This window comes from Parambassis ranga, chromosome 3 (assembly GCF_900634625.1).
Source record: "Parambassis ranga chromosome 3, fParRan2.1, whole genome shotgun sequence".
NCBI lineage: Eukaryota > Metazoa > Chordata > Actinopteri > Ambassidae > Parambassis > Parambassis ranga.
Genome location: NC_041024.1, coordinates 1,351,458 through 1,366,508, shown reverse-complemented (window position 1 = coordinate 1,366,508; position 15,051 = coordinate 1,351,458). Strand labels below are relative to the sequence as shown.

Here is a 15,051-nt window from a genome sequence, read left to right as displayed (position 1 = left end):
GGTCAGATGAAGAGATGACAGAGTGGGAGACTGGCCTGGAGCGACAGGGAGGAGGATGGATGGGACGGAGAGGGGAAAGAAATGTGCAGCCATGGAGGAAGAATGAAGAGCAGGAGCTTTTCTCTGGGTTCTAATGGAACAAACTCAAAGGAGCACATTTGAATAATTAGAGGGAAATGTCCCAGCAGCTGTTTCAGTACCCCCCCCCCATCTCACACACACACACACACACACACACACACACACACACACACACACACACACACACAGAGCACGCTGGTTCATACATAGGGGTGGCTTTATGTAATCTACTCTGCCTTTCACCCTATTATGTAACTACGCTAGAAGGATGAACACACACACACGTTCACGTGAACACACACACACACACACACACACACTTGTGTGTCTTTTCTTCTGCCAGAAGCCTGTTTGGATTTGTTGTAAGTCTGATTCTGGAGAGAGACACACACAAAGACGATGACATGGTGACAAAATCTGAGCGAAGCGTCACGTCTCCAAATCTCTGAACAGCTTCCACAGAATTAAAGCGGGTCTGGAGTCCTGACTCCAACACGCTCCTCTCTCTCCCCTGTGGCCTATTTATACCAGAATGATCTCAGAATTAACTTTTGGTTTGATTGGTTTTTTTTAATAACATCAATACTCCACTCTGATTGGTCAGTTGTAGCGCTCTGCAGACTGTTAACAGAGCGTTGCTATGGGAACGGTTCACTGTGCAGCGCTTCGTCAAATCTGCTGAAAATGTTGTTTTAAATCCACATTTTGTGTAGTGAGTGGGACAGAAGCACCCTGCTGGGGCAGTGTGAGGTCACAGCGGTGCTTCGGCTGGGGTTTGTTCATTTCCTGTGGAAAGTTTGTTTGTTTAACATCGGCGATCAAATAAACTGTCGTTGTAAAAAACGTCAGCACACAGCCGGGCAGTGAATGCCACACTGTGATGTCACAACATGAGCACCACTGTAATGCCAGCAGCAGAGTCAGGGCCCCCAGGACCACACCCCCAGGACCACAAACGCTGAAGCTAGAGGACCAGGAAGTCACTCTACTTATTATATGAACAGACCAGCTATAATCATCAATAATCATATTTATCCGCAAACACAAAGACTCCATGTTTCTGCATGTAAAGGTCATGCGTCAGAAATAATGGACCCTGCTGGAGCTCTGCGGCGCGTCGCACTGAGTGGTCAGAGAGCATCGATCCATCTGCTATCAGTTTCATGCGGACGATTAGCAGCATTGATCGGCTTCCACAGTCGACGGCTCCCGTGTGAACGCTGACACACATATGGATTCCACGTGTGCATGTTGTGTTGAACGGAGAGTGAGTGAGCGCTGGTTTCAGGGAGCCTGAAGGCCAGAGACTGTCAGAGCGGTCCTCCTCCGCCGCAGGAGGGAGGCACAGCGGCTGTACAGCTGAGAATTAATAGCTTAATCAATACTACAAACACAAAACACACACGGGGGGGATCAGGCCTCCACATAATGTGTGTGTGAAGGCCGACAGATGAAGCCCATTCAGAAGCCATTATCCTTATCACAACCATTACACTAGTTCCACAACATTAAGCATCATCCAGGGCTGGCAGCCCCGAGCCCGACCACTCAGTCCAGTCTGATGTAAATATTCCTGCCTCACTCGCTGACAGGCGCTAATCTGATTAATCAATTATAATCTGAACTATACAGACATGCGCTGCCATGACACGCCACTAATCCAGCCGGCCGCAGCGGGGGGGGGGGGGGGGGGGGGGTTCACAGGCCAGCGCCCACGTCAGCTGATCAGCTGTCTTTAGTTGTAGTGTATGCAGCAGATTTATATCAGGGGGGCATCTGATGGTCCAGAGTCCAGATCTCTATGTCTACAGGTTAACTGCAGCCACAGGAGGACCCAGGACAGATCAGGAAAACAGACCTGTGCTGCTGTGCTGCATTACAGGGACGCTCTCGTTCATCCAGGTCATAGTCAAGTCCACGAGTTCAGATCGAGGCCGGTGGACTCCAAAAACCTGGGCCCCCTGTCTGCTGACCTCACTAGTCCGACTTCAACATCATCCACACCTTCATTCTCTCAAGATCAGGTTCTGTAGCTCCACCGATCCTCCCACACCTCCACCTGGTTCAGAACACAGCAGCTGACAGAGCCCTGATCCAGGCCGCTGCCCACGGGCTGCCTGTTCTGGGCTGGCCCACAGCCCTGGACCCTCAGAGCTCAGCTCTTTAAGGACCCGCCTGACGGGAACCACAGAACCTCTTCTCAGACAGGCGGCGTGTGATGAGGCTGCGTTTGGTTGGATGTTCTCTGACGGTGAAGTTCTGGTATCAGCTCACTGTTCACTTCATGGTGATGATCAGTGCAGCTCCGAGTCATCAGCAGGACTCATCTGGCCCGCCAGCAAATCACTAAAATACAACAACAGCAGCAGCAGCAGCGTGACATGTTCATGTCCCTGTAACTGTATCTGCCTGCATCACCCACACATGAAAGGGAGCAGCAGCATCAGCATTTAAAACCAGGAGCTGATCTGCATCTCAGACCGGGGGCTGGGCCAGAGCTCCTGGATTCTGTGTGTGTGTTTTCCCCTTGTAGGAAGCTGGAGTACATCAAAGCAGGCTCATTAAATACAGAACTACACAGACAGAAGTGTGTGTGTGTGAGAGAGAGAGAGAAAACATAAAGAATAAAATGAAGCGAGGAGGGGCGAGAACATGCAGGTTTATTCTGATGACTCAGAGTCAGAGGAGTCTTCACTCTGATGAATCATGTAGAAAATCACACTGACGAGGAGAGCATGTGTAAGGACACACACACACACACACACAGACACACACACACAGACACACAGGCACTCACACACACACAGACACACACACAGACAGACACACACACACACCACACACACAGACACACACACACACAGACACACACACAGACAGACACACACACACACAGAGACACACACACAGACACACACACACACACACACACACACACACACACACACAGACACACACACTCACAGACCACACACACACACACACACACACACACAGACACACACACTCACAGACACACACACACACACAGACACACACACACACAGACACACACAGACACACACTCACAGACACACACACACACAAACACACAGACACACACACACGCTCACAGACACACACACACACAGACACACACACACACACAGGGTCGGCCTTGTTTACTCTCCTGAATGCAGCAGGTACAGTGTCTCTGGTCACTGCATCGTCACGGTCGCGGCACCGACAGCCTGTCGTTGAATCTGTTGGCTCAGAGTCCAGGTCACTACAGTGATGTCACCAACCGGCGCCGTCAGCCAATGGCCAAACAGAAATAGATAAGCCTCTCGTGCGGCGCAGAGGAGGACACTAATGGATGGTTTACAGCGTTAACCACGGCTCTGCCCTACTGGCACACATCCAAAGAGTCGCCGGAGCAGCATCACACCCTGAGCTCACACCCACTCAGCCTGACACAGCAGCCGCCGGCTTTTCCTCTGGACTGAGCCCCTGTGCCTGACTGCACCGCTGCAGCTGAGAGTCCACCTTATAGGTCACAGGTATGTCCACCTCCACCCCAAAACCCTGGAGGTGAGCGGGCCAACAGCAGGACAGATCGGGGACATATTAAGACAGAAAAGGAAGAAGAATCATGGATGTTCTCTGATATTAAAGCGATGAAAACACAAGTTTCTGATGTGTCAATGTAAAAATGTCTGACTGAAAGTCACAAATTCAGGACGAATGGTAGAAAAACGTTTTATGTTGCAGCTTTTCTTTGAGATGATGAAGTCACACAATGACTTTTACTTTAGGCGGCTGCTTCAGCTGAAGGTCACCGACGATAAAACACAGAAATCCAACTTTATCTTTCAGACGTGTGGCTGTGGGGCGGGCTGTTGGTCATTGTGATGCTATAATGAGAATTTTCTTGCAAAGGATCAATAAAGTTCTATTCTCTTATTCTAATCTTTGGACAGTAGTCCAGTTCTGCACAGACCCAGACCCGGACCCGGGCCCGGAGCGCCCTGCACCTCCTCCTGCTGTCCTCCACTCAGCAGCTCTCTGGGCTTCAGACTCTCTGCTGAGCTTTACTCTTAAAAGCTGCATTATCACTGTGTACACAGTACCCACCAACATCCTCCCGGTTGCTAAGCGACAGTTGCTGTGTGATACCACTGGAGGTGGGAATGGTGTGGAGAATGTTATCAGTGGTCCATGTGGGGGGGGGGGGGGGGGGGGGGGCGGATCATACCATTCATCACTGAGTGGGGAGTTAATTTTTGTTTTTTTTGTCAATGAACTGCTTCTTCAGACTCGGCTCCCCGCTCCTGTCGCTGCAGCCATCTTGAGGGTTTGGGTCTCAGGCTGTATGTTGACAGTGGGTTGTGTTGTGGTGTTTTAAAAATAAAACGCAGCTCTCTGAGCTCTGTGGGCTCAGGCGCGCTGCTCTTTGTGCGCTGCACCTATTAATAAATTATTTATAGGAAGCGATGCTTCCTCTGCGAGTTATTTTAAGACAGTCATGTGACTTCAGTGTGCGACTGAGTGTGTGTGTGTGTGTGTGTTGTGCGCACACACTCACACACAGATTACTGATTTTCATTGAGAGGTATTGATTAGTAAATAGCTGAGGGGAGCGGGTGAGGATTTTTACGCATCTGAAACATCAATGTTATTCACCCGCAACACAAAATCAATACACAACATACACAAACATGAACCTGACCGACATCAGACGATCAATCAGCTGCTTCTGTCAGCCTGTACAGTGAAGCTGGAAACAAACAGAACAGAGGAATCTGTCGGTGTTCCCGAGGTGGAACAAGAACAAGGTTCTTTTCAGCCGGGACTTTTATACTTCACGAGAAACACACACACACACACACACACACACACAGACACACACACACAGAGACACACTCACAGACACACACACACAGAGACACACACAGAGACACACACACAGACACACACAGAGACACACACACACTTTAGGTGAACATGCTTGCAGCATGTTTAGATTAGAATAGAATAGAATATTCACCTAAAGTGTGTGTGTGTCTCTGTGTGTGTGTGTGTGTGAGACTGTGTGTGTGTGTGTGTGTGTCTGTCTGTGTTTGTCTGTTACGAGCCGGTAATGTTCAGAGAGGTGGGTGCGTACGTGCTCGTAGCGTGATATTAGATTGAACGATACATGATGCACAAACAAGCCAGGCTTCTCTACATCAGAACCCGCTCAGGTGCAGACCTGCTGCGTGATGGGACAAAGCAAAGTGTAAAAGAGGCAGCTCCACCTTCTGACCAGCAGAAGAACCAGGAAGTTGTCACGTTGATGCATCAGCGTTGACTTAATGAAGCCAGATTCACAGAAGTCCTCAGCGACTGGCTCCGAAAAATGGACAAACGTGGACGGACCTGTCTGACAAACAGACCCGTGATGCTCCTGACTCTTCTCAGGGATGGATCCACTGCAGGCAACCATCCATGATGACACACCTGCTCAGTACAGTCAGACCCCCCCACACACACTTTCGTCTCTGTGATCTGAAGTTTCCTTGATGAGCCTCAACACATGTCAGAGTGACCCACAGACATCTGGACGAATGACTTCCTTCTGCGAGCAAAAAATAATCACTAAAGCCATCATGAAGTGATCTCGTTCCTCCCATCAAAGCTCTTGTGTGTGCGTTCTGTACACTTGGTCACAGTGTCCTGAAGCGGATGTTCTCCAAGTGTTTCATGTGACTGTGAGCTTTCTGTGAACAGACATCAAACTAATCTGACGACCTAAATCTGGACGTGGAGGAGGCTCGACGAGGGCCTAACTCACCTGAAACTGTGAGCAAACAGCAGCAAACCATGTGTTTTCCTTTCAGCCGCAGATTTAATGCTCTGCAGGTGGCGAGGGATCAACTCATAATAAACAGAAAGCAGCAGAGCTCCACGGCACACCGCAGCACTATCACACACACAGAACTTGTTAGCAGCAGGGATTATGTGATAAAAAGGTAAAAATAAGTCTGAGAATATCTGTGGAGCTGCAGGACCAGCTCAGCCTCCCTCCACATCTACAACTCATGCCAAGCTAGCACTGATAGCATTTGGGTGTCAGGTTAAAGCATTAGCATCTTTTCATGTAGTCCAGGCTGTTACAGGCCCTGTTAGACGGGGTTCAGATCCGAGCTTTGGAGCGGAGCAGTGAGGGAGGAGCTGCGTGCTGATGAGTATTCAGCACATATACAGGCTGTGTATAAAGTTCCAGTCGTTACGAACTACAAGCCGCTCCAGGAAACTCATCTTTTTTTCATAAGCAAACCAGCTGGGGCAGCTGGCCTCTGGTCAGCCGGGCTGCCACCCGACAAACAAGCCGACCCGTTAGCCATGACTGGGTCAAGGGCAGTACTGTCCGTAATCCCATCAGAAGCACACCGAGACCACCTCAAGCACGGCCGTCATGAAATCCAAGTCCAAATGACCCCATCCATCACCAGAAGAGGCTGTAAATCTGTAAATCTGACCACAACCCAAACCTTCATGTGGCTCTTTAACTTCAACTTCATGAGAAATCTGGAAATAGTTTTAATAATTCAATGTGAAAAAGAGTTTAACACGCAGCTAAAGCTTGTTTTGCTGGCTGTCAGGCCTCAGTCTGTGTGTCTTAAACAGTTTTATGGCAGAAATCAATAAAAGCATTCTGGATGTTTTTTTTTTCCTATACGAGCATTTGGAGGCAGAAACACACTGACAGTGCTGTGCTGTGTTCCAGTCCTCAGAGAAATGCAGAGAGGAAGAGATCTGACAGACGGATGAGTGCACACACACACACACACACACACACACACACACACCTGGGGGCACAGGGAGGCAGATGCATTTGCATGTTACACAGGTCACACATCCCTCTCTTGGCCAAAGTTGTGTGTTATATAAGAGAGTAAGTGCTCTGCTCCATCTAGCCTACCTCCCTCTGCTGCACACACACACACACAGAGAATATGTACAGATCGTTGTCTGCATGTTATGTCCGGTGAGCATGACTCTAATGTATTTACAGCAATAAGCTCTCTCTCTTTTTAACGACGCGCTCTCAGTGTGTGAGCTGCTAACAGCTGGCCGTCCACTGACTGAGAGTATTTACAGCTTAAAACATGCGACCGGCTGACTGTGAGACTTCATCCAAACAAAGGAGGACTAAAGAAGTCCAGACTCATCAGTCACCATCATGAATGCTCAACCAGCTTTCACACACTGCGAAAAGGAAGCTGGCCTCTGTGTGCTGTGATGAACGCCGCCCTCGGCTTCATCATCAGCCATCAGATGATTCCAAAGGACACCGTGCAATTAAAGACCGACCACCTACTGCGGCCGCCGGGCTGAGCTCTGGCTGTGTGTGCTCTGCTGCTGCACACGGGGGGGAGAGGGATGTCATCACCAAAGTCCTCTGACCTTTTGGCCTTTCAGCTGCAGCAAAGACACGTCACTCCAGTCTCACCTCCCTGCGCTCGGCTCTGCTCCTCCTCCTCCTCCTCTCATCACAGGGCTCCCCTCATTGACTCGTCTGTCTTATTCAAAGTCAACAAGCCGCACTGACATGAAGTGCAGACTGCTGAGGCGTAGCAGTTATTGATGGGGACTACGACAAGCACCCACTTAAACACATTTAGGGAAATGACTCGAGTGCTTGTGTACAAGCGAGCAGGAAGTTGTGTGAGCGCCGTCATGAAGAGGCGCTGACACGCTGCCGCTCAGCCGAGCCCTAAATCATGCATGCAAATGGACGAGCTCTGCTAATGTACATGACGCCGCACTGACACACATGTGCAGTCTTCTAAACTCAGAAACAGATGTGGCGCACACACACACACCTCTGTAGAACTGGTTACTTAACAGCTGTTAACCCTCTGAATGCCAAGCAATGGGACATTTTCTACTTCCTGTCACATGATCAGTCAGTCGGTCCTCTACACAAATCAGTGTGTGCAGAATAACACAAGTGAATTCTTGTCATGTGACTGCTGCTGGTCACATGTGCGTCAGAGGAGGAGTGCAGACGTTTTTAGTTTTTACAGAATTGTGTTGCAAATTCTTCATTCTGAGAGACTTTTCCAGAAAGCTTTATACAGAACAACCCTAGTGTCAGTGATACTGGTGTCTGTCATCACCATCTTTCCTGATAACAGTGTGGTTTGCAGGCAAAGAGGAAGGCTGCTTCACATGTGAGGATGAAGAGTTCACCTGTCACAGACATCTCCTCATTAGAAAATCTGTTGAGCAGCTGAATGCTGCTTGTCATCTGGTGAGACTATAAAGGGATAATACACGCAAGCTGTCAGGCTGCCATGGTAACCGCATCATTACGTCATCACTAACCAGATACTACCCAGATACTGTGTGAGCTCTCTGCCTGGCTCTTGGTCATGAAGGTTTTATAACCATTGGCATGTTCGGCATCAAAGACCAGTGAGACTTCAGTCAGAGCAGTGATCGCTGCTGGTCCTCATTGAACAGGTTGGGATTGCCTGTGTGACCTCCCCTTCCTCTTCTTCATTTTGACACATTTCATAACAATCGCTGTGCTTGTGACGTACATGTGAAAGTACAGCAGCTCTCTGAGGAAATGCATCTGCAATTTACAAGTGACAATCATTCATGAGACGTGACACTTCCACAATCCTCCAGATGTTTGAGCTCTTTCATGTGCAGATTAATCTGGACTGAAGCTGGATTTACATTTCTTTAAAGCTTCAGATTCAGACTTTCCCTTCCTGTCACATGTTCAGTCAGTCATTGTTCCACAGAAACAACACAACCATGGCTACAACTCTGCAAGCGACGTCATACTTCCATTTCACACGTGTGTGCTAGCCAGATTTGAAAATAGGTCTGAACGTATCCAGCTTAAAGGCGATCTGGATGTAATCCTACACTAGCTGGAATGACTTTCTCCAGTGTGAACGGGGCCTAAGAGAATTCTGACCTGAAGCTGCAGCTCTTCTTTTTTTCTGTGTTTTAGGAAGACAATCCTGCAACTTTGGGACATTCTCCCTTTTTTCCCTTTTCTTGGCATGTGCAAACAAAACCAATTTACAGGAAAAGCGCCTCGTGCTGCACCACATCACATTACCTCAGCAAAGCCAGAACTACGCGCTAACAGAACAATCCATTTCAGGAGGGTGACAGGTGAGACAGCTGTGCAATGTGCTGAAAGTAATTGGCGCTGCTTCAAAATGAGGCTGGATTGAGACAGGATGTGCTGTTTGGCAAAATGTGTGTCAACTCCCTCTGTCCTGCATCATGCGTATGCCTCGCTCTCTCTCTCTCTGCTGAGCTGAGGAGTCAGGGCAGGATGAGGAGGGCTGATCAATAAGGAAATAAAGTTATCCCCTTTGTTGTATTTTTTGGGTGACTCTCCTGTACTGTTGAACACGGCTGGAACACGGCGTCAGCACTGATCCTCTGAGGTCACTGTGAATTTGCTTGATTTCAGTTGGAATCAGCCTTATTCTGCTCACGCTCATTAAGAAAAACAAGCTGCGGATGGTAAGCTAGCTACAGGCGGTGCAGCTGTGAGTGTGTCAAACATCTTCAGATGCTTTGATGCATTTTGTAAACACACTCAGCAGCTTTGACTTCAGACTGATGAGACGATTCAAAATCTGAAATAAAACAAACGAGTGAGGAGAAGAGCTGAGGTCAGGCTGAGGAGGAGCTGCAGACGCACACACAGTCAGCTCGCTCGTTGGATGCTCCATTTAGCAGGAACACAAAAGAAACCGACCCCCAGTGCCGCGCTGCTTACACACACACAGTCCTTATGGGGGCATATAAGGGACGGCTGAAAATAGACGACACGCTTTCCTCGCAGCAGCTGTGACACACGAGGGGAACGTTACTGACGGAGGCCCCGAGCACAGATCCATCACGAGTCTGGAGCTGGGCGCACATTAAGGGAAGCACAGCCAGATGATGAACACAAATCTTTTCTATCTGAGTGGAAAACTGAGAGATCAGACATTACAACTGCTTAAACAACACGGCGTCACTCTGTGTAACGTCTATATGAGATTAGATTTGTTTGAACATCACTGAATGCTGAAATCAGGTATGAAACCTCAGAGGCTGAGAGCTCAGAGCACCACAACACAAACAGACAAAACATCCTCAGCACACGTACCACAAACACTCACAACACAAACGCATAGAGACACGGAGGTGTTTGCCTGACCAGCCCAGCCAGGGCTCCAGAACACGTAACTCTGCTATGAGCTGATCTGAATGTGGCGGTCAGGTGTCGGAGGTCAAGGTCACTCTGAGGTCACGTGTGGCTGACATTTGCTTGGACTTTGGATGGAACTCAGTTTGGTCAGAAAGTCCTAAAAAGACCAAACTTCAACATTTGACATTTAAAAAGTCAGAAACTTGCAGCGCGCCCTCAGCCTCCGTACATCTGTCTGCTTTTCTGAGAATTTGACGTCCTGTCTGGTCACATGTTCTGGAGGGACAGCAGGGTAAGAGTGTGATGTCTCCTCTCTCTGTATCATTGATGTGTGGCCATAACAACGTCCCAGCACTGTATGGCCAGCAGCTGTGCTGTTTCCACACAGCTTCTCTGAAGTCAGGCCTCCCAGTAAACCCCCCCCCCTTCTGTGGCCCCAGAAACTGGAAATCAACATTAATCCAAGTGGAAATAGCAACAACTCCCACAGTTCCCTCCTGATCCTGTTCTGCATCATGGAGCAGCTGGTTCCACATACAGCAGCTCCTGGAGCTGAACCCGAGTCTCAGAAACACAACAAGAGCAACAAGAGACGAAACATGAAGCCACTTCCTTCTTAATGAATAACGCTGCTCCTCCACATGGCCACATGGCCACATGGCCGCACAATCAAAGAAACATCAGCATCACTGCTGGTGCTGTGTCCTGGAATTCCTGCTCTCAGGTCAGACATCACTTCTCTTTACAGCTGAGCCCTTAAACGCAGCGTCACACTGTAAAACGCTAACAGCCAAAGGATGCTCAGCTTCACGTCTTTGCTCGAGTGGACACTTCTCACTGTTAATGGTTGCTGATACAGCAGAAGCTGAGCTCAACCAAAACACTGTGTCTTCGTGGGTCACTGAGCGCCTGACGGTGTCAGGTAGAAGCCATTAGTGTGTTATTATAAGCAACCGGTGTTAGCTCAGCTGGTGAAATGTTGCTGTTGTAATTTCTAGTGAGTGAAACGTACACGCCACACAGCGGAGTGTGGCATCAGAAATGTGCTGTACCGTTTTTACTGCTGCCTTAAAGACCAGTGAGCGGCGGGCGGAGCGCCCCTCATCCTTCTCTTAACGTCCTCTAAACATTACAGTCACGTTAAACTTCAAACGCACCAGCCCTGCATTACCTTAACATGCGATGGGTGTGCATGATTCATGGAGCCCACAGGACCAGCCATGTTACCACTAAACAGGCATGACAGGCCTTCCCTCAGTCTCACTCTGTTACCCACATGACAACCTGTACACTCTGCAGACTCAAAACGTTCTCCTCCATCCAGCGCTCACCATCAAACATGGCAGGAGTCAGCTGCTCCGCCAACTGCCCCCAACTGATGCTTTCACAGGACAGGGTCATATTCAGACGTTACTGGAGTCCCACTCTGACAGGATTCTACAGAAAAGACCACCACGGCACCTCACATGCTGCACACACACAGCTCCAACAGGAAGACCTGACGTAGTTCAACATCCAACCAAAATCCACCAGACACTAAAGACATTTTTAAATAAAACTTCAGCAGTTTCCACATTCTAATAAAAAAATGGAGCAGCTCTTACCTCGATGAGGAAGTCCCCCGTCCTGAGCCCCGCCTGCCATGCCACTCCACCCTCATCCACCGACTCCAGGTACTGCAGAGCGGGGAAGGCCGGTGTGGGCGTAAACTCCTCGATGGGCGTATCCGCTGCACGGCAAAAGGGACACAGGTGGAGTCAACACAACTGGAACACAAGACACTGACGTAGCCTATTGGAGCATGCGTAAATCTGTTAGAGACCCAAGAGGCTTCCCGAAACCTAACCAAGTACTGCGACCACCCCACCCGCCTGTGGACGACCTCCTGCGGCTGAGAGGCGTACGACTCAGTGAAGGGTCTGAGTCTCAGCCAATCAGGAACTTTGAATATTTGTTCTTTCAAACCGACTTTAGAAGAAACAAGGGAGGACATTAAGATGGAGGATGTTCTTGATGCATGATGGAAACACTCATATTATCAGCACACGTTTATTAATGACCCGTTGGATGCGGCGGCGTTTTCAGTCCTGCTGTACTGTACTACCACTCTGCGTGCACACATGGCTGCAGCCCAGCCTCCCTCTCTTTGCTCGCGGGGAGGTTAAGAAATATTGCGGCTGGGAGAAACCAGTGGTGACAAGTGACACTTCCTATAACTCATCCTGCTACTGGAAGACACGGTCCACGAGCTCAAACCAGGGTTCTTCATGGGCGGATTTACATGATTGTGATGACTGTGTTTCTTTGGGTGTCTGTCTGTGTGTGTGTGACAGAGGAGGGTAAAAAAAAAGGGCCGAAACGCAGAGCACAAAAAGAGGATGTGAGCTTATGTGACAGCTCGAGCATCAGCGCATGTTTGTGTGTGTGTCTGTGTGTGTGTTCACCCCCCGTTGCAGGATAAGCTCGGCTGGGTCAGTTCCCCCGGGGTGATAGCAGTGTGTGTCAGAATGACTAGAACATTCCTCGTGTTTTTCCAGTCAGATCCTGTCCTTTCCTCTCCCTCCTTGTCTTAAAAAACAAGAATATGAAAATACTAAATTTACCTCTCCACAGTAACCATGGTGTGGACCAATGGAGCTGCTGCGCATAGTTGTGGAATGCAACGTGGATTATGACATGGAGAGAATCGTCATAGAAACCGACGCAGCAGCTCAAACTGGCTATTTTTAGAGCCAATCTCGCAGCCTGGTGAGATATCAAACTGCCTGTATAGGCCACTCGTATCACAACAACTCCTGATGTGGTGGAAGAGGCGGAGGAGGGCGGGTACACGCCGAGGCAGAGCCTCCACGCACGTTTGTTCCAGGAACACAGACGGATTTACACAACACAGGCATCCATGACATGACACATGCCATCACCATCCTGATGCGTGCACATGAAGGGAGGTCACATTAAAAGTTGATTCAGCAGCACAACTTCTCTCCATGTTCTGGGAGCAGAAGAGATGCATGATGGTACATGCTGCACTGAAGTGCATGCAGCATGTCAGGGATGCATGCAGCATGTCAGGGATGCTGCGGGTGAGTGAGGGTGAACACAGACACACAGAAATGACAGAAAGTCAGAGGATGCTCCTACCTTTAGCCCCACGCAGGACGAAGCCAAAGCCCTCATTCTCCTTTTTCTGGAGCACCACCGTCTTCTCGTCCACCACGCAGTCACTGTGGAGGAGATGCCGCGCAGAGCGCCCGTTAGCACAGCCCATCATCCGCAGCATAGCCACGGACGCCCTGCCTGAGTGGAGGTTCATGCTGCTGGAGGAGAGCTAGTCCGGCCAGGGCAGGGCAGGGCAACCCCGACCCCACCCCACCACCACCACCACCGCTGCCTCCTCCTCCTCCTCCTCCTCCTCCTCTGCCGGCCTCTATCTCTATCACACGGTATGACAGCGGCCCCGGCAGCGCGGCGACAGCATCTCCAGAAAAGAGACGAGCCAGGCGAATAAAACCGTGAGGGGGCAGACGACGACGGAGCAGACGCGCCTCCCTCTCCTCCTTGCGCCTCCGTGCAGCCGCAGCAGCAGCCTGTCCGCCGCTCCTGCGCGCGGTTACCCCCGCCGCTGCTCCTGCTGCTCCTGCGGAGGAGGAGGAGGAGGCTCCGACCGGCGGTGCGGGAGAGCTGCGCCGTCGAGGAGAAGCGACATCGGGCTGGTGGCGAAAGCTGCTAAAAGCTCATGATGAGGCGGGACGGAGGGCTGGAGCTGGAGCCGGTGCTTAGGCGCGAGGGGGGCGGAGGGAGAGAGAGCGTGAGAGGGAGGGAGCGAGCGGCGGAACCACCGTGTGGACGGACCGAGTGCGCGGCGCTCTGCACCGTGCGGCCAGGAGCGGCTGGCTGGAGGGGCGGGAGGTGTGAGGGAGAGAAAGTGAGGGCAGCGGGAAGCCTGGTGGCCGCCTCCCTCACTGATTGATCTGTTACTGGTCGGTTGATTGATTGATCGACTTTTCTCAGTTCAAAGATGTTTTCTGTTTATTAGAATCCATCTAAATTCATTTTAAACACCAAATGAAAACAGTAAGGATGACTGTTCAGAGGTCTGAACACAGGGACAGCTTCAGAAGGATGAAAACAAACAATATGTTGTCAATGCAGCTCATCAGTGAGGTCATCTATTTTAAAGGTCGGGTAGGAGATTTCATTCTGATGCACTTTTTGTTAAATTAGTGTAACTTCTCTTTACAATCCGACAGCAACCGATTAGTTCGGCAGTTTCTCATTAAAACGAAGAATATGAATCATCTGAAGCTATAAAACACTAAAAACATCATCAATCCTCCGGGTGGACCCTGTAGGAGTATTGGCTGGTTGTCACTCTCTTCCTGCTCTGAACACCAGAGAGGTACGTGCATGATGGCCGAAGTCACAGACCGCAGCTCGTCTTCAGGTGATTGGGAGGCGTGGCTTCGGGGTGAGCTCCGAGAGAAAGGTGCGTGTGTTTACTTTTAAAATCTGGCTGACTCTCACTGAGTTTTCCAAACCTCCTACCCTGCCTTTAAAGTGTATTGGTCTGACGTCCAGCACGGGTTCCTCCAGAGCGTTTCTGAATCTGTGTGGCAGTCCACCTAAACTCCTATAGGTGGAGCTGAAGTGTGGAGGAAGGACAGCTGGTGGTCTGATGATCAACACCACATTTCTAATCTTATTTCCCGTGGCTGATGTGGACCAAGGCGACCTCTGAGCGCTTGTGTTTGTGTCACAACAGTGAGTCTGGG

At 49.9% G+C, this 15,051-nt stretch overlaps 1 protein-coding gene across 1 annotated transcript in view; it reads right to left on the bottom strand.

Annotated features, from left to right (window-relative positions):
* Window positions 1-15,051, bottom strand: part of LOC114433225 (SH3 and multiple ankyrin repeat domains protein 2-like) — a 157,436-nt gene that overhangs the window by 18,179 nt on the left and 124,206 nt on the right. Inside the window, exons 15-16 of the mRNA XM_028401675.1 lie at window positions 13,421-13,503; window positions 11,884-12,008 (exon numbers count right to left, since the gene is read on the bottom strand). Coding sequence (XP_028257476.1) covers window positions 11,884-12,008; window positions 13,421-13,503 — 208 coding nt within the window. The remainder of the gene's footprint in view (window positions 1-11,883; window positions 12,009-13,420; window positions 13,504-15,051) is intronic.